At 44.1% G+C, this 24056-nt stretch overlaps 1 protein-coding gene across 1 annotated transcript; it reads right to left on the minus strand.

Moving 5' to 3' along the window:
* Positions 1 to 381: 381 nt before the first annotated feature.
* On the minus strand, positions 382 to 23175 carry GPD1L (glycerol-3-phosphate dehydrogenase 1 like). The gene is made up of 8 exons (XM_033165688.1): positions 23021 to 23175; positions 16149 to 16326; positions 13972 to 14112; positions 12270 to 12408; positions 10039 to 10151; positions 5289 to 5522; positions 4006 to 4112; positions 382 to 880 (listed from the first exon to the last, which is right to left on the minus strand). The coding sequence occupies exons 1-8, from the start codon at positions 23068 to 23070 to the stop codon at positions 784 to 786; spliced, it is 1059 nt and encodes a 352-aa protein (XP_033021579.1). The 5' UTR covers positions 23071 to 23175; the 3' UTR covers positions 382 to 783.
* Positions 23176 to 24056: the final 881 nt, after the last annotated feature.

The raw sequence follows: 24056 nt of genomic DNA on the forward strand, positions 1-24056 counted from the left end.
TGTGCTAAGCACAAAGGCCATGTCTATAAAACCCCCTTGCTTGGCACACAGGCCCTGTCTACATTACTTCCCCTTTTTAAAAGAAGAAAGATATTGCAACTATTTAAACACCTTTGATTCCCAACCCCCCCCTCAATTTCTTAAAATCTCTTTTAAAATGTAAGTAAGTTAAAAGTTAAGTGCTCCTCCCTCGCCTAATAAATGCTATCAAGTTGATTATCATCAAAACATTTGTTAAAGAAAAGAAACATTCTCGAGAAAAGGCCTGTAACCCTGATTAAATGCTGGACGTACACTACAGAAGCTCATTTTGTTTTAATAGCAAAGAGCCTCAATGGAGAATGCATTTCAGGCCATCTAACAATGCCCATAAAAAGGAAAAGGATGTGTCCCTGTGTCTCCCCCCGCCCCCAACAATAATCACTGGAGTGCTCCAGATGGGTCTCTTTATAAAAAGAAAGCATCAGAATGAAGGCTACAAAAACATCAAGCATTTTCCATACTGCTAAGACACATACATGGATACTCAGAGGAGTGTGATAGCCCTGCTTGGCGTTATTCTGAAATCGACCAAAAATCTTAGCCAGTAAAAAAAAGACCGCTGACATTCCAGGCATTGCACTATTACATCAAACTGAAAATTACCTACAAATTGACATTCATTTTGCTATGATTGCTTAACGGGGTTAACGCTTTGCAAAACTTCATTATATATATATATCCATTTGAACCCACATATTACTATGAGAAGGCAGGAATTGCGAACAAATGGCAAGGCATGCGTTATATGTGCTGGGGGTGACTCTGAAGACAAGAAATCATATCCTGGACGGGTTTCCCTTCGTAGCAGATTTGGTAGACAGCAGCAAATAGTGGAAACCTAAAAAAAAAACAGACACGAGAGAAAGGCAAACGTTTTAGTAGATGGAGAGGAGAAAAGCTAAGAATGCCTAGCATTCATGATGCATTGATGGCAGAACAAAATTTGATACACAAATCTATCTATCTATCTATCTATCTATCTATCTATCTATCTATCTATCTATCTATCTATCATCTATCTAGGGAAGAGGTTTGTTGCTGAAACAGCTTGAGTATACGAATTAATGCAAGAGAAGAGTTCTTTATGGGACATTTTAGACAACTGCCCATCTAAACAAAAAATTCATCTCCCAAGAAAAGTGGGCCAAAGGGCCCATATTCCGAGCTTTCTTTCCCTACCCCCTATTTTCTAACCCTTCTAGAAAGTTAGGAAGCAAAATATGCAATGTATCCTAAGCTATTTATGTGAAATGAGCCAACCTGGCTGCTTCCACGTGTCAGTGTTTTCAGACAATGAGTGAAGTCCGAGTTGTGGTTAATAAGTGAGTTCTTTGGACACCAGGCCATAGGAATCTCCAGGGTCCTGAAGAGCTGCTATTATCCCTTTAGCACACTTCTTTTCTCTGTAGTTTGCCCTTTCCCCTAAGCAAGCAGGGGGTGCATCTTTCCCGTGGTGGGTTTGTCTGAGATCAGGTAGATCCCTAGAAGTTATTTTGTGCAAACGCTATGACACAATAAAGCATGGGTGGATGTTAAATAATCCCTCCTCCCCCTTCAAAGGCAAGTGTGAAATCTTTGCAACGAGGCTTAGGCTGCTATTAAGAACGTGTTCATCTGTTTGCTGCCATTCCTGGGAACCGGGTAACATTTTCGTTTGTGGCAATAAAAATGCTGCCTTGGAATCACGTGAGCAAGGTAAGCATACCGTGTTGCTGTTACTAACACCAGATAACAACAACAACAACAAACTTTATTTATTTGCATAGCCCACAGGCCGTTGCATCAGAAAGACACATATTACAGATACTGATAAAAACCATATATAACCAATAAAATGAGCTGAATCGGGATTCGGCACAATTAAAACAAGAATAAATGAAATCTTAATTATGAGGAGGCACTGTTATTCAGCTGGCAGCCCTCAATTTCATGGCCCTCTCAACAAATCTGGGTTGGATCTAGCAGAATCCTTCTGCAAACTGACCTAGTCCTTCCATTTGAGGAAGGAACTTCAGTTTGGCAAAGGCTTTTGTAAACCGAGCTGAGAAGTCAATCTTCCTCAGTTCCACCTTATACCTGTAGCCACCTGTAACATCGTCCCTCAACCCTCCAGAGCAGATTTTCAGATGCATGGGGAACTGGTTAACATAGTCTCCCCACCTTCTCTTTATGGTAGCCAAATGTGCCCTGTTCCACAAGCAAGCAGTTCTGCTCATGGATCTCCTTATTCCTCCTAGGAACAAAACAAACAGCATCTATGGATTTCTCTTCCTTGCCTCCCGCTGGGTGTTAAAAGATGGGAGCAGATAAAACAAGAATACTGAGATCTGAGTTGGCGTAAGTGGGAGGGCCAAACATTTTTCAACTCTTTTTTTGTGGGGGGGACAAGAACTAGAGCGGAAAACCAAATTCAGTGGGAGCTTCCAAGTTCCTCCAATAAGCTACTGTGCACATCTTGTCCCTTGGAAAAACTACAACAGCAACCTGTAATATAGAAAAAGATTACAACCCAAGAGAATTGGCTTTTAAAGCTGATGGATATAAGCGGCACTCCTGAAAGGAACTGCCAGTCAAACACACCAATAATCTGGCAGACTCAATTTCTAAGGTCTTTTGGTAAAATTCCCTGGGAATTTCTCATGATTATTCAAAAGGCTATTCCATCATTGGAAGCAGCCATCTATTAAACGCAATACTACTTGAATACAATGAAGCTAGTGCTCATGTTTTCCACCGAGACAGGCATGAAGAGGAAAGTGGGGGAAAGTATCAATAGTAAGGGAATGGCAGAATAAGTTATTGGATTATGCAGAATTGGCTCAACTGACAGACAGACTAAGGGGAAATACAAAACAGTCATTCACACAAAAATGGGATATGTTTAATAAATACCTACAGAAATATAACACCGATATAAAACCTATGGCAGCATTTGAATGGCCCTTGTGTAAATTATATATTATTAAATAAGGAAATACGGTACGATATGTTGTAAGAAAGTACTAGAAATTATAGAGTACAAGTACATTCAACGTCGTAAATGTAACTTATATCAGGAAATGATGGGAAGTCTGTTTGTATATGTTTTAGTTTATTGAAATTTGGTTCATAGGATTTAATATTCTGATATACTTTTGTTTAGTTTAAAATTATAAGAAAAGAACATGTACATATATAATAAGACATGTATTGATGACTATGTATGGATGTAATTTAACAATAATAATAATAATAATAATAATAATAATAATAATAAGGAGGAGGAGGAGGAGACAGGCATGAAGAGGCAACTTATGTTTTAACTTTACCTTTGCGATTAATCTTTCATCAATACATTAAAGCCAGTGGGTTCTGTAGAAATGTTTCTTTTATTTGCATAAAAACCAGGCATAGGCAAACTCGGCCCTCCAGATGTTTTGGGACTACAACCCCCATCACCCCTGCCCACTGGTCCTGTTTGCTAGGGATGATGGGAGTTGTAGTTCCAAAATATCTGGAGGGCAGAGTTTGCCTATGCCTGATATAAACAGTGAATATAATTTAGTGAGAGGCACCACGAGGTAGCTGTTCCGTTTGTAATACAGATGGCTAACCTCTTTTCTTTTTTCTTTTCGTCTGAGGGCCGCATTCGCGCTCAGCCAACTACCTGAGGGCCGCATGCTAGCCGTGGATGTGCTCACCCACACTTTCAGACACAGACAAAGCACACACACACAGAGGCACATAAGCCCCCAGCGGATCCATGCAGACTATTTCCCCCCACCCTGTTCATCAAATGTTCAAGCTCATGGCAAACTGCACCTGCATCAGGATACTGGGGTATAATTTGCTCTGGAGATTATGTTAAAGAATAATTTGGGGCCGGGGGGAAACAACCCAAAAAGAAAGTTGCCAGAAGCTAGTGCCAGCATATTTGAAAAGGGAAACATTTTTAAACCATGGGCTAAACACGACCTCACTTACTTCTCCACTAATCCTTTCTGCTGAAGAATGCGATACACCTCTGCGGATGTCAGCGGCCCTTGAAGCTTTTGTCCATTTAGCATCTCTTGCTCCAATTCTTCAATAGACTGAACAATTTTTTAAAAAATAAAAAGGTGTATCTTTTAATGATTCATAAGATGTAGATAAGCAATATCTTTTTTGGGGGGCATACCACTTTGGCTACCCCAGATTTACACGTATCCAGGCTAACCCACAAAACACAGAAATTGCCTTGTTAGATCACACCACTTTGTCTTCAGCTATGGATGGTAGCTGCTGTAATCCAGAAACATCTGGAAGGCTGGATGTTCCCCATTCCTGATTTAGAGGGGAAATTTAACAACTCTTTGGACCAAGAGGAGAACCAGTGCAGACTGAACCTAAACAGAACAGTCCATGCCCCAAATCAGAAGAGTGGAGATGTGCTCCGAATTCAAAGCCCTACCTATTGCAACAATCCACAGGATACAGAATCACAGAACTGTAGAGTTGGGACTCTCAGGAACATCTAGTCCAGTGATGGCCAAACTTGGCCCTCCAGCTGTTTTGGGACTACAACGCCCATCATCCCTAGCTAACAGGACCAGTGGTCAGGGATGATGGGAATTGTAGTCACAAAACAGCTGGAGGGCCAAGTTTGGCTGTCGCTGATCTAGTCCAATCCCCTGCAGTGCAGGAATACGCAGCTATCCCAGTCTTCCTCAACCTCGGCCCTCCAGGTGTTTTTGGCCTACAACTCCCATGATCCCTAGCTAGCAGGACCAGTGGTCAGGGATGATGGGAATTGTAGTCCCAAAACAACCGGAGACCCAAGTTTGGGAAACTCTGATGTAACCAATTGAGCTGTCTAAGCTGTAGAGTACAGTGCTGGATTTACTGAAGGGATGGGAGAGGGAATCGTAGAGGATACCTTCGGAAAATTCCCATGTCTCTAATAATATTGGCCCTCCTGTTCCCTTCTAAAACCAATTATCTAAGGAGCCCATCAGACTAGGTAATGGAGTCAGGTCCGATCTGATACATCCTGCAATGGAACGCTACTTAAGAAAATGAGATACAAGGCTGTGGTTGCCATTATTGTCATCCCAAGGCCCCAGCAAGTCACCCACGAGACCCACGTTGTACTTTTTCCACATTACAGACAGTTCTTTTACTCTGTGTGTCCACCTGTCACAAGACCGTTCCAAACAACGGAAGAGATTTGAGAGTCAGCCACAGGAAAGAAAGTAAGTGAGAAGAAGAGCGAGTCCCAGGGACCGTACCTTTCCTGTTCTAACAAATGCTTCGGCCACTCTCCGATTGCGGCCCCCGTAGCACGTGGTGATCAGGTCTGCCACGCCACAGCTCTCCAGGAAAGTGGCAGTGGACACCTGCCCCTTGCAGAAGAACTTCGCGAAGGCAATCATTTCCATCAGCCCCAGCCTAATGACAGCTGCTTTGGTGTTGTCGCCGCAGCGGAGGCCGTCGCAGAAACCAGCTCCCACAGCCACAATGTTCTAACGGAGGATTGAGGAGGGGAAGAGAAAAAGGGAGGGGAAAACAACTGGTTTGAGAAATAAGACTCTGAAGCAGCAAGGATGGTGGAAGGGCTCTTGCTGAGTGACAGAGTTCACTGGGTGACCTCAGCCTAATCTACCTCACAGGGTTGTTGTGAGTGTATGTGCCTGGGGGAACCATGTGCGCCATCCTTAGCTCCAAGAAAGCAGCAGTAGGAAAGTTTTAAAGCAATTTTAAATGCAAAAAAGATGTGCAATTCTTTTTTTATACCTACAACTCCTACTCTTATGCCAAGCAAAACACTGACTTGCCCAAGAGAACTCAATGACTTTGCAGTTCTCCGACCAGGAAAATAAATCTTCATGCTAGAAATGCTAGTCATCTGGTCCAATCCCCTGCAATGCAAGTATCTGTTCCCCAGCATGGGAATCGAACCCACGACCCTGAGATTAAGAGTCTTATGCTCTACCGACTCAACTATCCCAGCAGACACTGAGATGACAGCTGTTTTCATGCGAAAAGGCCCAGGTTCAATCTGATATCTCCAGTTCAATCAAGTATTTTAGGTAGAAACCCTTTGCGTGAGATGTTGGGAGTTCTACTGCAAGACCAATGGTCCGATTCTTCACAAAGCAGCACCATATGCTCATGATGTAAATACCGTGGGGATATCTATAGCTGCCCGAGACTGGCTTTCCCGTTCAGACTGCACATAGCTCAGGGAGACAGCCAATGGATCACAAGGTTGAGCTCAGATTCAACGAACCGCAGAGAACTTTGCCAGAAATGAAATAAATTTGGAATAGATGGCCAACGTGCTCCTTGGCAAGCTTAGCTAAGTGCCGGTGTTGAATAATGGATTGTCGCTTGCATTCCCTCATTTCCAGGGCACGGAACAGCCAGAAAGAAATCTCAACAGCAGAGGAAGGGCAGATATATATTTACAGTGCTGTACATCACATATTTGCTTCTGTTTCCCAATTATCCTAAAAGAATCTGGCAGCGTTTTGCGTTAGTATGGAGCAGCCGCAGATCTGCACCACGTGAGGGAACTCAAAAGGGAGCCTACACACAGGAATGAGTGGGTGAGAGATTAGCCTGGAGATGGAGGTACAAGTGGCGAGTTTGACCTTAAAGAGAGCACTTTCCACCTCTCTGGAATAAAAATTTGCTTATATGAAAAGATTCAGTACCATCGCTCCCCCTGATGACAAACTTGCAGGTATTCAGGAGGCTGAATAGCAGCAGGCTAGAAAATCAGTGTGTGGTCCAGCACAGAATTAGCTCTGGGTGTCACACCAGCACCTCCCTTGGTTGCCATGGAAATGGCCTCAGAAGCACCAGGATAGCCTTGGGCCACAAGAGAATGAGCAATGTGTTGCGTCAATTAGTTCACTGGAAAATGACGCTGCAAGGCAGTAAAGAAGAGTGAAGCTCCTGCTGGAAGGATTGAAAGGGGTGGCGAAACTGGGATTGTATATTGTTATGAAATATTAGATATTAAAACTAATATTAGATATTGTTGATTGTGGGAAATTAACTGACGCGATGAACAGGATGATGTGAAGGGAAGGCCGCCACGAGGCATTCTTGGGGGCTCCTTTTATTGACAACTCACAGCTAGGTTAAACATTAACATACAGAGAGAACTCCAAAGACCAAATAAGGAATGGTGTGCCTTCTAATACCAAATATGGAAGTTGCTCCTTTGGCTACACCCATATGACATCTTCATTGTGTACGTGCTCTCCTCTCACTTACTCACCCCCTCCCGCTGAACACCTCATGATCCCCCAGTACTTTTCCAGCTATTCCTTTGTTCTCCTGCTCTGCCTAAACATGTGTTTCCCAACTTGGTGCCCACAATGCCCACAGAGCCATATGGTGTGCCAATTGAGGCTCTGTAGGTTGACTGATTAAGTGTGGTATGCCAACACTTATATATTAATTATTCTATCTTGATAAAAGGGCGTGGCATGCCAGCGCCTGGCTAAACTATAATTCCCACAGTATATCCCAATTGTCTCTCTAACAGGTATTTTTTTGGCAGTAAAGGGGAACTGGGACACAAAGACACCAATTCTTCTCTGTATATCCTTTCAGCAGGACCAAGCCCTTTTGCGCGGCAGGTGGAGATGTCCCAGGGGTCTCCTCCTGTACTGCGGCCCCTTGCATTGGCTGATCCTATTGGCTGCAAAGGACAGGTGATCCCCTTTTGCTGCCGAAGAGAGTGTGCAGAAAGGAGCGAACAGGAACTCACCATGAAGGAGTGAAAGAATAAAGTATACTTGGACCTTCACACTCCTTCTCTTCCTCTTACGATCTGCCGTTCCCTATTTGCTTTCGCATATCGTGGAAGGAAGGGTTTGAAATCACTGAAAGACCTACACTGGCTCCCAGTATGTTTCCGAGCACAATTCAAAGTGTTGGTGCTGACCTTTAAAGCCCTAAACGGCCTCGGCCCAGTATACCTGAAAGAGCGTTTCTACCCCCATCATTCAGCTGAGGTCCAGCTCCGAGGGACTTCTGGCAGTTCCCTCACTGTGAGAAGTGAAGTTACAGGGACCAGGCAGAGGGCCTTCTTGGTAGTGGCGCCCGCCCTGTGGAACACCCTCCCATCAGATGTCTTCTAAAAGTCAAGTAGTTGTTTATTTCCCTGACATCTGAAGGCAACCCTGTTTAGGGAAGTTTTAAATGTTTGATATTTTATTGTGTTTTTTAAAATCCTGTTGGAAGCCACCCAGACTGGCTGGGGAGGCCTGGCCAGATGGCTGGGGTGTAATTAATTAATTAATTAATTAATAAGCAGCAGCAGCAGCAGCAGCAGCAACAGCAACACTTGTGGCCAAGTACAAGAAGAAGCCTCTATCGTGCACAGATGTTCAGATCTTACTATGAAAGTTTTAAATCTATCTCTAGTGGATTCCAGCATCTGAAGTGTGGCACTTCACTCTCTTAAAAAGAAGGGAAATGTATTGCTTTCAAAAGTGCTCATGCATGCTTTTCACCAGACTGGTCCCTAGCAATGAGAACGGCCAGTGCACAAAAGAAGGCAGGAAGCTCTTGTCGCTGGGCACTGGTTTCTAGTAGTGCCTTGTCTCTATGGCATCAGTAATGAATGATAACAATCTAACACATCTGTTATTTTTTTGAAACGGGGGAAAATCTATTTGCAGAGCCTTTGAGCTGCATCTCCACCCCAGCCTGTTGCCAGAGACGATAAAGATACATCCAATGGAAGTGGATATGCAGCAGATGCTCTTTCATCACCTTCCAGCTGCAATCGTTATTATAGGCACTGCGTTTAGATGTGCTTTTAAGCAATGCCGTGAGCTAAAAATTATCATGATTGGCACATGAATCCCACCTGCAGAACTTTTTTTTTTTTGGCACTTGATTCAGTCCTCAGGCAGCTATCCTTAGGGAAACCTCCCCTCTTTTTAGAGGAATTGAAAAAGAACAGCCAATTTTAAAAGGGTGGGGCGCAACATCCCACAAAACAGATATGCGAGTACAAGGAGTTTTGGCTGTGCAAAACAACTTCCCCTCCGTCTCCTATCCTGATGCACCCAACTAAATTTGTTCCGTACTTTTCCCCCAACGCACTGGAATGGATTTGGGGAGAACGCTGAGGTATATGCAGGGAGGAGAGGGAGGAGAAGATCTGTTGCACAAGCCGAAATCCTTCTGCTACTGGATCTATTTAGTCAGATAACATGTCCGGCAACAACCAATGGGGCAACGTTGGTGGTACTCATTTGATACTTAAGGACTTTGGAGTATTGCCCCATGCCTATTTCTCCGGTGCTCATCTTTTGAAATCCGGCATGCAGATAAAGCGAGCCAAATGCAAACGAAAAACATATTAGGAAGTGCCCCTAACCACCAAACCCCTTTTCAAAGAGATAAAGTCTATGCTTGGGTCACTGTCCCAAGCATGACCAAAATGAATTTGCTGCCAAGGAGTGTGTTGGAGTCTCCTTCTTTGGAGGTCTTTAAGCAGAGGCTTGACAGCCATCTGTCAGGAATGCTTTGATGGTGTTTCTTGCTTGGCAGGGGGTTGGACTGGATGGCCCTTGGGGTCTCTTCCAACTCTATGATTCTGCTTTGGCACAAAGGAGACAGTTGTTGGGACTACAAGTCCCATAATCCCTGTCCACTGGCCCAGCTGGCTGGAGTCGATGTGAGTTGGAGTCCCAACAATTTCGGGAAGGCCGCATGCTTCCCTAATCCCTACTCTTGTGGTTTGTTTGGGGTTTCTTGCTGCATAGGAAGAAAGGAAGATCTTGAGTATGGCATCACAGTACTTCTCACAAAATATGAGGAAGCCGTCTGAGAGAAGGCAAGCTGAGTGGAGTTTTGTCATCACCCTCTAACTGAGCTCCAGCATCAAGAGGAAGCAAGCATCAGGTGTTCGCCTAGTACCCAACTTCACATAGCCCTCTGCTCTCTAGTTTTAGTGTGTGTGATTTGTTTTAGCTTTTAATATCATCCCTGCCCAAAAACAAGTATTACCTTAAGAGCACCGCAAAGCTCAACAGTATCGGCATCGTCCACCACTGTTATTCGGAAGTTCGGAGTCTGGAGAAGTTCTTTGAAGAGGAAGCCGTTCTCCAAAATTTTGCAGCCTGTTTTTTTGGGGGGTGTGGAGGTGAAGGGCAGGAGGAGAATGGTCAACTTTATTTTAGCTAGCATGCTTGCGTTTAGAAACAAGACCGAATTGTTCAAAACAAGGAATTAGGCAACTCTTCATGTCTACTTTTATATCCTTTAAAGCCTTTGATCAGGCATATACTGTATTGGCCTGAATATAAGCCACACTTTTTTTTCCAAATTACAACCATAAAAAGTTAAAAGAGCAGCTTAAATCCATGGCCTTACAAAAATTATCTTTTACGATATCGCTGCTGAAACAGACATATGGTAAAACGGAACAAAAAAAAAAGTTATTGCCGATTTGCAAGCTTGAAAGAAGAAGAAGAAGAAGAAGAGTTTGGATTTGATATCCCGCTTTTCACTACCTGAAGGAGTCTCAAAGCGGCTAACATTCTCCTTTCCCTTCCTCCCCCACAACAAACACTCTGTGAGGTGAGTGGGGCTGAGAGACTTCAGAGAAGTGTGACTAGCCCAAGGTCACCCAGCAGCTGCATGTGGAGGAGTGGAGACACGAACCCGGTTCCCCAGATTACGAGTCTGCCGCTCTTAACCACTACACCAAACTGGCTCTCATTTGCCATTTATGGGTGTGAGTGCCTGTGGAATTGTAGCAATTGAGTAGCGATTTGCTATTTTAGCGACTGTGCGGTAACTTTTGCAGGCTTGCAAGATCAAAGGCTTAAATTGGCTCGGAGTTAAAATTCTACCAACCGCAGCAATTTTCAGCCTGTAATCTGATTTTAAGGGAGAGGCTTATATTCGGTTATTCTCTCCCCCCCCCCCCCCGAATTTTGAAGGTGCGTCTTATTAGCGGGTGCGGCTTATATTCCGGCCAATATGGTGCAGTGGTGCCTCGCAAGACGAAATTAATTCGTTATGTGAGTGCTATCGTATATAGTGGAAATTTCGTCTTACGAAGCATGGTCGGAGGAAGCGCGGATTTACGAAAAAACCCCCCACAAAACGTGTTTGTTTTGCGAGTCGCGGCCATAGGAAACTTCGTCTTGCAAAGCACCCTTTCGCTAGCGAATGCCTCTCGTCTAGCGAGGTGCCACTGTACTTCTTTCTCATCTTTCCTCCGTAGAATCCAAAGTGGGCCTACAACCCTGAGAGGGACGATAGGCCTAGAGACAAGTGACCTGGGCTCAAGGCCCATCCAGTACACCTCATGACTTGAACCCAAGTCTTCTCAACATGCTCCGTCCCCCATCCAAGAGCCAGATGCACCATCAAAAATGCTCGGCTTCAAAGCTTTCCCTGCACATACTGGGATATGGGCTCTTAAAGTGAGAGGATCAATGCCTTACGGGATGCTGAAAACAAACCTGATTGAGAAATCCATGGGCCACAAGATGCCTGCCATAATCTAGTAGGCCTTTATATAATTTGGCCCACTCCTGCTCTATTTTAATAAAATTCCAGGTACGATCACGAATATATTAATGAAGCATGACTGTGTTTTTCAGTAGACTGTGTCTTCCATCCAAAATGCTATCTTATACACATAGGTCCCTCATAAAAACAACTTTTAAAAACTCAACCAGGAATATATAAATATAGATTATACTTACTGGCGTATGCCAACCCACTGATATCACGTGGAGTGGCCATCTATATATTACAGGCCCTGAAACTCGTGGCCACCATTTTGGCTAACTTACCTCAGCCCTAGTCCTATGTAACTTCCTGACATAGACACAGTCAACATGCCCTGTTATTGCTCTTTATCTCATCTGTATTACTCAGCATGATTTTACACTTAATGTTCTAACTGTATTTGTAGTATTCTATGTATAATCTGGTCTCTCACAATGTGCTATGGCCATATGGCTAATGCAATAAATAAATTGATTGATTGATTGATTATAAGCACGCCCCCTGTGCATTCACCCCCTACACAAGACATCACTGTTATTCCCCGGATCTCTACCATTCCTAAGGGTAATCTACAGAGGAATCAGATTTTACTGTTAGCGTCTTAGATGAAGGATGGGATAAAAAGGTCATAAATAAAATCTAAAGTCCGTAGAGGATTGGTACCAGATGACAGCAGGGAGAAGTCCCTATTTGAAGCATCTTTTAAAAATTACCTATTGTGGTTTCGCAGAACTTCTCCGCTGCTACTTCATTGGCAATATTTGCTCCCATCAGCACACTGATGTCTATTCCCATTTTCTCTCGGATGATGTCAGATATGAGTTTGAGACCCTCCGGACCTTCATCTATTCCCTGCAGTAAACATTAAAAGGTAACCACTATAGTCAGTAATCAACATCGGACTGATAATTATAATCACTAGTGGGTTAAATTTTGTCTATATGCCATCTGGATGGAATCTAGACACATATTAAAAAAACGTTGTGAAAATGCTTGATTTTAAAATGGTTTGAAAAATACACTGATTTTTTGCATAGCTCACTTTCGCCATCTAGTGTCACATTTGTATATTGCACTTAAAAAGGTAAAGGTAAAGGACCCCTGACAGTTAAGTCCAGTCACAGACGACTCTGGGGTTGCGGCGCTCATCTTGCTTTACAGGCCGAGGGACAGTTTTCCCGGGTCATGTTGCCAGCCGCTTCTTGTGCAACGGAACACCAAAACCAAAGCAGCGCACAGAAACACCATTTACCTTCCCGCCAGAGCAGTACCTATTTATCTACTTGCACTTTTTTGGTGTGCTTTCGAACTGCAAAGTTGGCAGGAGCTGGGACCGAGCAACGGGAGCTCACCCCGTCACGGGGATTCGAACCGCCGACCTTCTGATTCGCAAGTCCAAGAGGCTCAGTAGTTTAGACCACAGCGCCACCTGCGTCCTGCCCCACTTTACAACACATTTAAAACATTTCATTTGCAGCTGTGTAGCTGAGTCCAAAAATTAGGCTGAATCCATAGAACTGCAATGACCATTTAAAAGCTGTGGGGTGGTGGTTGTTGTTTTTTAAACCGATCAGAATTCATAAACTGCTTTGCAGAGAAGATGTGCAGAAATGAAAAACAGAACACAACACAAATCAAGGAGCAGTATTAAAAATGAACAATGAACAAATTCAGAAATAAAATAGGAGTAATCTGAGAATAAAATAAAATAAAATAAAATAAAATAGGAGTAATCTGAGAAGGTCGGTGGTTCGAATCCCTGCCACGGGGTGAGCTCCCGTTCTTTGGTCCCAGCTCCTGCCAACCTAGCAGTTCGAAAGCACGTCAAAGTGCAAGTAGATAAATAGGTACCGCTCCAGCGGGAAGGTAAATGGCGTTTCCGTGCGCTGCTCTGGTTCGCCAGAAGCGGCTTAGTCATGCTGGCCACATGACCCGGAAGCTGTCTGCGGACAAACGCCGGCTCCCTCGGCCTATAGAGCGAGATGAGCGCCGCAACCCCAGAGTCGGACACGACTGGACCTGATGGTCAGGGGTACCTTTACCTTTTAATCTGAGAATGCTTGGGGGGAAAGAAATGTTTCCACCAACATCAAAAACAGAACCATGTAGGGTTTGCTTCACTTCTAATGGAAGAAAACTCACATCGCTACAATGTTGAGCTCCAGTCACAGCATGTTTGCCACGTGTGTGTGGCATTATGCCACAGCATCACTGACTCGCCATGTTATCATCTTTACATAATTACATGATGCACAGCGCCTTTCAGAACTCAAAACTACTGATCCAAATGAGCTGTAAGTCAAGGCATTTTACAACTCTTTGACTCTTCGGAATTGTTTTTATTCAACAGCCCATTGAACAATTCCAAAGGATTCCTTGACACCAAAGTAAGGCTTGTATCTGTATCTGTTGTACCTTAATGAGAGTTATGCCGATAGCTTTCTTGGCTACGCGCCCCGTGATCTCATCACAAATTTTATGAATGAACTGGTGAGGAATGACAAAAACCAGCATGTCTGCGTCTTGTACGGCATCCTTCAGATTTGGGACAGCAACCTATGGAAATTTATTCAAGGGATGAAGAAGGGAAGAGATGAGAAAGAGAGAAGAAAGAAGACATTTCTCTCAATGCGCCGATTTTATTTTGTTTGTAGAAATGCTCTTTTTTATTATCACAATGGCCGTAAAAATTTAAAGATTTTAAACTAGCACAGATTAAATTAAAACTAAGCACAGATTGGTTCTTTTCCAAAAGTGACACTTCTGTTGGCTGGCTTCGACCATTGGCAAATGCATCCAGGTGGAATTGCGGAAAACTTATTTGCACAGCAAATATTTTGTACTGCCAAGAAGCTAATACCTGGCGAGCCAACAGATAATGGCAGCAAATTGCAAGTAGAAAGGCACAAGCAAATTTGGAACTCATTCCCACCCAATGTAAACTAGCAAAGCATCATTATTATTATTATTATTATTATTATTATTATTATTATTATTTCAATTAGTTATTTTTTTGCCAAATAATATTTATTAGTTTTCCAAATTTTAAACAAACCAATGGCAAATTACATCAAATTTCTATACTGCCCTTCATCCGAAGATCACAGGGCGGTTTACAATATAAAAACATGAGAGTAAAGTTTCTGATTGCTTCTAAAGTTGGAACCAGAATTAAGTAAGATACATTTATGTCGTATTTGGGGAAATCTAATACTTATTGCGGATAGTAAATGGTTACTATTCTCTGTGGGTTGGAATCAGAGGTTTGTGAGCAGAATTCCACTCACAGAATGGAAACAAATTCTGCCCTCTACTCCCCTAGCTAGCTGTCAGGGTCGAGTCAGATGAGGAGGAGTGGTGGCAAGCCCCCCCTGACAAGGCAGCACCCACAGAGGAATCTGAGGAATTCGTACCTGGGGAAGACTGGTGGCGGCATTCCTCAGAAGAGGAGGAATCTGATAGGGAGGAGGAGGAAAGACCAGAGCTAGAGGAAGAAGTGGGGGCAGGAGCAGGTCCCAGTCCAGAGCGGAATCAGCCGATCCCCTCTCCTCCTCCCTTCTCAGCTGTAGAACGCCGAGCTGAGAAGCGAAGGCGGCAATTAGAGACAGCTGTAGCTCATAGGAAGCGTGGGAGTGAGCCGACTACTTAAGAAAGCTACTCCCCTATTCCATTGCGTCTGCAACAATTGTGTTGGGCGCGTGGTTGCTGTACTCGTCTTGTTCCTGTGTTCCTGGTTCGTATCTGACTGACTTGGCTTGTTCTGACTTGGACTGTTTCTGACTTCGGCTTCTCTTGACCCCAATACTGTTACTTGACTTCGGCTGGCTTCTGACCTGGACTGTTGACCTTGGCTTATCTCGTCCTGACTGCTGCGCTGCAGCACACCAACTTGTTGTCGCCCTGACACTAGCTCCCTCATGCCTCAATGAAAATCAGCTCCAGATTTTTGGTGCAACTTCCAGAAGAAAAAACAAACTTGTTTTGCGACGCAGCACAGTCTCCTCTCAATTCTATGATTGGAAGCCCTACCAGACCCAGGCCCCTTCCACAAATGGCAGAACTTCTGTTCACTGGCAGGGCACACTGGGTTCCAGTTTTTGTGAATGACTGACAGCTATTATTTTGGAATTTAACAAAACGTAAATGTGAATAAGAGCTATTATTTTTACCATGCGCCGTTCCTCTCCTCACACAAAAACCAGGTTCTGAAGAAGTTTGTTAGTTGGGCCCAATGGGGTTGGACCCACACTAAAGTCACACCTGCATTTGAAGCTCTCTTATTTCACTTCAACAGGCATGGCTTCCCCCCAAAGAATCCTGGGAACTGTAGTTTGCTAAGGGTGCTGCGATTTGTTAGGAGACCCCTTATTCCCCCTCACAGAACTACAGTTCCCAGTGGTTGAGCAGTCAAGCCCTCTTCCCAGAGAACTCTGGGAAATGCAGCAGTGTGAGGGGAACAGTAAAACTTTTAAAACAATACTTTTAGAATAGTGAACTGCAAGAACAAACTTAGTTGGTCTCTAAGGTGCTACTGGAAGGAATTTTTATTTTGTTTTTAAAATAAACATAGATAACTAATATGTATGTCTTACCACATTGTCTGGAAGCTTGTGTCCAGGGAGATACTTTACGTTCTCGTGATCATTATTTATGATATCGGTTAATTTCCGCCCGTCAATGTTTTCCTCAAAAACCCACATTTTCACTGTAGAAGCGAACTTTTGTAGCGTTTTTACATTGTTGCCTATTATTTTAGCCACAGCAGAACCCCTGTAATAAACAGAGAAAACATGACACCTTATTAAATATGCCACATTAAGACAGAGGAAGGAAGTTTGTTTCAAGCATCATGCGCGATCCAGCCCATGGAGGGATCTCCGCTGGAGTAAACCGGCCCAGGCGAGGTAAACCTTAGTGTGGTTAGTGTATGCAAAACTCTGTGCCTACAGCAGCCCAATTACATGGGCAAATTGCACAGCAAGGCATTTTGCATTAAGCAGTAGTTTGGCACCTTCGGTGAGGCGGCAGTTAAACTTCTTCAACTAATAAGCAAGGTAATTTGAGAAGTATAAAACTCTGCCCCAGTGCAGAGTTTAAATTTATGCCCTTTGAACAATGACAAGTGCCTCAAAGTCACTGACACTCCTAAATGCCTGAAGCTTTGTATCATAAGGCAGAGCAGTTTTATGTTCTCAACTTGCCTCCAGTCATTCTGTACTTGTCACATGTCTTTTATATGTTAAGGATAATAAGGACTGGTATTTAAACTGCGTGTGCTTTCTTTGACGCAAGGCCCCACTGAGCCACGAGGCAACGGATAAATTAAAAAAATGCATCTGGTTAAGAGACTTCTTCTTTCTTACATATGCAACCGTCTCTTTCACACACAACTCTCTTTCATGACCTCTGCCTAGGAAGTGTCACATGGGCTAGAATAAATTTAGAAATAGAAGAGGTCCTATATAATGAAGGCTTTTATGGATCATTAAAACAATGCACTGAGGATACAGCTCCTTCTTCTTCTTCGTATCAGCTGCCTTAAAAGGGGGGGGGACCCCTGTGGAAACAGATGAAACATTGACGCTTTATACTGCGCTAAATGCAAGACCATCGAAGCCACTGGATTTTAATTATGCGCTCTCTTGGGTGTGGTAGGTAATTGCTAGGGAAGCAATCAATGAATCAATTCTTTCTTATCAGGAGGTATTTTTCCAGTATTTTGCAGTGATCATAGACTTTCACACTACCGCTAGGTTCAAATCACTCACGTCACGAAGCTCACTTAGTGACTCTGGGCGAACCAACTGAACATGTTGGAATGTCATGCTAAGCCAAACAGTGACTTCGCTTGAAGACACTGTTTAAAACAATTACCAAAACAGCTATTAATATTCGTAGCTTAATATATTTAAATTAAACTGAATGACGCAGGTGGCGCTGTGGTCTAAACCACAGAGCCTAGGGCTTGCCGATCAGGAGGTCGGCGGTTTGAATCCTCGTGGCGGAGTGAGCTCCCATTGTTCGGTCCCAGATTCTGCCAACCTAGCAGTTCGAAAGCACGTCAAAGTGCAAGTAGATAAATAGGTACCGCTCCGGTGGGAAGGTAAACAGCTTTTCTGTGTGCTGCTCTGGTTCGCCAGAAGCGGCTTAGTCATGCTGGCCACATGACCTGGAAGCTGTCTGCGGACAAACGCCGGCTCCCTCGGCCTATAGAGCGAGATGAGCGCCGCAACCACAGTGTCGTCCGCAACTGGACTTAACAGTCAGGGGTCCCTTTACCTTTTTAAGGCAAATACCAGCAGTTCCTAAAATTAGGCTTATGTGCACGTACTTGTCAAATCCTCAACTGGAAGAACTAATGTTCAGGGTGTGCTGAGAGAGCTTCCAGGCCCCCCCCCCCAAATGGTCGATCTCTTTGGAAATACATAATCCTGTTGCATGCCAGGGAGCTGCATTTGTAACCACCTTGATTTTTATTTTTATTTTGTATTTCCACAATTGGGAACCTCTTTTTGCTTGTCTGTCCCACCATGTATTTGCTCTACCTCAGATATTTTGTACATTTAAGATTGAAACAAACGATTAAACAGGGCTTAAGACCTCAGTCTCACTTAAAAATACACTTTCCCTCTTTAAATTCCTTAGGGACATCCCCAACAGAGGAAAGCCCCGTTTAACTTAAAATATTGCATCGTGCATTGTGAACATGAGTTTGCCCTCATAAAAGCTATATGATAAATTTTGGTTCCAACGGGCCAATATATAAAATACGTAGGTCAACAATGCTAAGCTTTGACCAATATGCTACCTGTAAAAAATGGAGTAATGTATTCACGTAGAGCCTTTACAACAAAGGAAACAAAACAAAAAGATAAGGCACCCATGTTAAAAAGCAGCCGTGTCACTGAATATATTTACAGTGGTACCTCGGTTTACGAACTTAATCCGTTCCAGAAGTCCATTCTTAAACCGAAACCGTTCTTAAAAGAGGCACGCTTTCCCTAATGAGGCCTCCCGCCGCCGGTGCCCTTCCACCATTCGGCTTTCTTTCATAAACTGAGGTTTGGTGTTCGTAAACTGAAATAAAGTTTTATCTCTGCAAGTTTGAACTGGAGCGCATGTAAAACTTATGCCCTTCAGGCACCAAAGTCAGTACTGATCAGCTGCCAACATTCAGCAATTTGAACAGGCTCTGTCAGCTGACATTGCAGAAGATATCTCAGTGGGTGCAAGACAAAAAGGAGGTTAAAAATATCCCACTATTCCGCCTGGACATAACCCCCCCTTTTTTTTTAATAAAGTAGTACTAAGCACCCCCATGGGGATGGTATTGAATTGTACAACTGACCCTGGGGAAATATAGAAATGAACTATTGACCCAAACCCGTCTTGTGATGTGCTGATAACAAAGCTTTACTGAAGACATGTTTCAGAAACGTCACAAGCTATGGGGTGTCCATATATTACCAGAAGTGAGAAACTCAATGAAACCAAAGGCAGATAACTCTTGCCAAACATGACCAGTGGAACCACTGATGAGAATGTTCTTAATGGGATTGCGTTGCATTTTGTGTTTTCTTGATTTCTGTAAGCTACCTAGAGGACTCAGTTTATGGGCAGTTTAGAAATATAATTCCTCCTCCTTTAGGGCTGGGCAATAGATATATGAGTATATCATCCAAATCAGTTTGAAGTCCATTTTGTGATATCAGTTTCATAATTTTTCACTTGGCAATATATCACGAAGCATGATGTGTGTGTGTGTGTTATGCAAAAATCACAATGCAGGAAAAACTGTGAAGCCAACCAATGCCTCTACAGAGCTCCATCTTTTCTTCAGACATTGTGATATATCAGTATATTGCAATGTTTAGCTGGTGATATATCACAGCGTTGAAAACCAGGTATCGCCCAGTCCTATCCTCCTCCTCTGTAGACAGACCAAAACATCATCCAGTCTCCTTAAATAGCAATCTGAACTGCTCCCCTCCCCGCAAAAAGCTGCTCCATTTGAAGGGATAAAAATGCTATCCCAGTAATATCTCTATTGGATTTGAACTTATTTTTATATACTGGTATGTAATTTTTCTAGATTTTATTGCATTGTAGAATTGCTTTGAGGTGCTTCACAGGAAGCATTTTGCAAATAAATAAATAAATAAATAAGTGCTTAGCCAAAGGTAAGAAGAGAGTGTTGCTGTAAACCAGGGGTCAGTAAACTTTTTCAACAGGGGGCCGGTCCACTGTCCCTCAGACCTTGTGGGGGGCTGAACTATATTTTGGAAAAAAAATATTCCTATGCCCCACAAATAACCCAGAGATGCATTTTAAATAAAAGCACACATTCTACTCATGTGAAAACACCAGGCGGACCCCACAAATAACCCAGAGATGCATTTTAAATAGAAGCACTCATTCTGCTCATGTAAAAACACCAGGCAGCCCCCACAAATAACTCAGAGATGCATTTTAAATAGAAGCACAGATTCTGCTCATATAAAAACACCAGGCAGGCCCCACAAATAACCCAGAGATGCATTTTAAATAGAAGGACACATTCTGCTCATGTAAAAACATGCTGATTCCCAGACTGTACGTGGGCCGCATTTAGAAGGCGATTGGGCCGCATCCGGCCCCTAGCCCTTAGTTTGGGGACCCCTGCTGTAACCCTTAGTCACATCGGGGGTTTCTGAAGTCAATTTCAGTTGTATACACATGCAGCTTTGTGCAGTTGACAACTTGCCTATTTTATTTTTTTGTATAAAAATATTTACATACCGCTGTTCATAAAAATATCAATTATACATACAGCCATACACTAAGCTTAGTAGTAGTAATAATAATAATAATACTATGTGTACCCCACCCACCTGCCATACAAAAACGTTAAAATAAAAAATCAGCTAACGGAAAGGTGAAATACCCGCATAAGCGCAGCAGGCATCTAGAAGCTGTCACAGGAAGTGCCTGCTGAATTTCTATTGGCAGAGTATTCCACAAGACTGGGCAGGTGACACTAAAAGGCTTGGCTACTTGTTGCAGTCAGTCACAGGAGCCTCACCCTTACCAGTGACGCACATGAGGATGAATGCCCAGAGGGCAAACTTCAGCTGAATGCGCAGAGGGTGGGGCTGGCAGATCAGTGGAGACGTTGGGGCTGGCTAGCATGTTCCCCTTCTCTTTCCACTTGTTCAGATAACAGGGAGAACAGGGCTATGTCTCCCAGTCCTGAATACAGACTCCATGCTTGTTGTTCAGTCGTGTCCGACTCTTCGTGACCCCATGGACCAGAGCACGCCAGGCACGCCTATCTTTCACTGCTTCCCGCAGTTTGGCCAAACTCATGCTAGTCGCTTCGAGAACACTGTCCAACCATCTCATCCTCTGTCGTCCCCTTCTCCTCGTGCCCTCCATCTTTCCCAACATCAGGGTCTTTTCTAGGGAGTCTTCTCTTCTCATGAGGTGGCCAAAGTACTGGAGCCTCAACTTCAGGATCTGTCCTTCCAGTAAGCACTCAGGGCTGATTTCTTTAAGGATGGTTAATTTTGATCTTCTTGCAGTCCATGGGACTCTCAAGAGTCTCCTCCAACACCATAATTCAAAAGCATTAATTCTTCGGTGATCAGTGTTCTTTATGGTCCAGCTCTCACTTCCATACATTACTACTGGAAAAACCATGCACTCCATGCACATGTACGTAAATTGAGCATTCACCCATGTGCATTCTCTCCTTTGTCCGTTCTGCGGAGGTTGGGTGGAGGGAGTGGAACCACCTATTGTGATTCTCCCTCTCCCTCTATGTACATTCCGTGAAAGGATGAAGACAAAGGTGAGCAAAGGGAATTCTACAGGCAACACTTCCTAGAGCAAAAGGTATTCTTAATGCAGTATGGAAAGTGGAAATATGAATATGCAACAGGCATCATGCAAAAAGGAATGGCAGCCACTGTGGTTCAACGGTTGACTAGAACCCAGAAGAACCAGGTTCAATATGTTAATTTTAGCCACATTCAGGTGGCAGACAAGAGGAACTTAGGACAAAGTTTGTTACTGATGGGGGGAAATAAGTAGCATTCTGAAACAGACACTTCTGGTTTGTATGTGGAGCATTTAAGGCGTTGTGGGACATAGGAAACAGAAACATGGTCGTCTCACAGAAAGTGGAGCATAATGGGTCTGCTTCCATCTCACTAGCACACATTCATCTGATAGCTTTAAGCACAACTGCTGGAAGGACTAGACACTGTCATGCAAAAGGAGCTATCGTGGTGCAATGGTTAGCATACTGGACCAGAACCCAGGAGAACGAGGTTCAAATCCCCTCTCCAACATGAAGTTCACTGCCTTGGGTCAGTGACCGTTTTTCAACAGAACAGGACTGCTGTGTGGATAAAATGGAGGGAGAGAACAGAACCACTCACTTCACCCTTGGAGGAAGAATAGAATATGCATGTAAAGCATACATAACAATTGGTTCCTGCAAAAATAAAAATGTTATGTATGTGTAGCTGTATAGCTCAGTCGGTAGAGCATGAGACTCTTAATCTTGGGGTTGTGGGTTCAAGACCCCTGTTGGTTCCCTAAACAGTCAGCATTCTGCAACCACTGAGCATGCTTAGTCTTCATCTTCATCAATCTGTTTTGAGTTACCTTCCCTACCTCACAATCCTGTTTATTTGTACTTTCACAAACCTTGGAGAGCTATTTCTTTCTTGCGCATGGACTCTTTAATCTTAGGATCGTGGGTTTGAGCTCCACCTTGGGCAAAGGATTCCTGCATTGCAGGGGGTTGGCCTAGATGACCCTCGGTGCCCCTTCCGACTCTACAATTCTATTATTCTACGGATGGCACCCTTTTGGCGTTGCATGGACCCGGGGAAGGAGTTAAGGTTGAGTACAATGGGAGTTTTGTGGGCTGTTCTCTGGTGGCGTGTGGCCGTGCCCCACCTGCCTCGAGGAAAACCCTCCCAAACTAGAGAACCGTCACCGTCATCATTCTTCCACTATCATAAGCCAGGACGAGGACAAGAAAGAGGGGGGAAATTAGCGGATGATCAGGTCCAGCCCCCGAGGTATTAAAACGAAACGCAAACCTTACGTACGTGCGATTAACTATTCAGAAGAAGAAGAAAATAGTTGCCATTCAGAAAAAAAGGAGAAACTGTAGCTACGATTGGCAAAAGGGTGATCAAGGGTGTCGACTATTCCCGCCCAACAAGGAAGTAGAACAAACATGACCGCCCATCACCGTTGCATATATTATTTTGCAGGGAATTCTTTGTTAGGGAAAACAGACCTCGATCCAGAAGCCAGAAGGGTGGGAGACGCCTGATTCTCCACCCCTGCCTGCGCCCCTAACCCGCTCATCCTAAGCAACAAGGGCTGAGCGGACCAGGAAGCGCAGGTTCCTCTCGGTGCCCCGGTGGCCTCTGGGCGGATCGCGCCCCCCGCCCCCTGCGCTCACCAGTTTCCTGAGCCCACGATGCTGACTTTCAAGGGCGACGCTGTAGCCATGGGGGCGCCGGCAGTGACAAGAGAAGCAGCGCAAAGGTAACGGCACCTGGAGACCCTCCAATGGCAGCGGCCAGCAGTCCTCCGTCGCCCATGCAGAATCGGCGCAGGATACGATCCCGCCTCCCAGCAAGACCCAGGGACCTCCTCCTTCACCCGGAGCTTGCTGGGAATTATAGTCCTCTTCCGACTGACTAGGCTAGACACGGGTATTGCTTTTACAGTATTTCGTTTTTAATACCTTGCTGAGGATGCAGCGCCGTTGCGCCGGATTTGCTTTGCGCGGCTTGTTCTTTGCAAGCCCGAGGAAAAGCCCCCATCGAGTTTAGGCAAAGCGCTGCAGTTACCTGGGAAAGGAGTCCCGTTGAACTCGATGGGGGTTTACTTCTGAGTAGGCAGGCACGGTGAGGCTTGCAACCTTGGCAGATCCAATCCGCTTATTTCTGTCTGTGCAGAGGATTACTCTTGCTAGAAAATGAAAGCGCTGCAAGGAGCCGCAGGACATTCCCTAGCAGGCACACTGACTCACAGAAGAAAGAGAAATTCCATGTGGGAGTGGATCCTGCCCCTCTTGTGGATCAGACGCTGCTATTCATATTAATTTCCTCTGTAACACAGGATTAAACAAGGGCAATTTAAGGTTTTTGCTGTAGCAGCAACTGTATATATTGTAGCAGAATAAATATAACATACATACATACATGTGCGTGTGTTTTTATTCTGAAAATCTACATACTTCTCCCAATATTTTCTGTGCATCAGAGGCAAAGCCTAGCTAGCAGAACACAGCTGGGGAAAATGTGTAAGAGGCGTCGGGTGACAGCAGAAAGCAGAGTTTTCAGAAACACAAGTCTGATGCCTAGGCCTGCATGTGCAGGAGCGGGGACCCTGAGCATTATCTATTCCAACCCCCTGCAATGCAGGTATATGCAGTTGTCCCATATGGGGATCGAACCTGCAACCTTGGCATTACCAGCACCATGCTCTAA

Source organism: Lacerta agilis, chromosome 12 (genome assembly GCF_009819535.1).
Source record: "Lacerta agilis isolate rLacAgi1 chromosome 12, rLacAgi1.pri, whole genome shotgun sequence".
NCBI lineage: Eukaryota > Metazoa > Chordata > Lepidosauria > Squamata > Lacertidae > Lacerta > Lacerta agilis.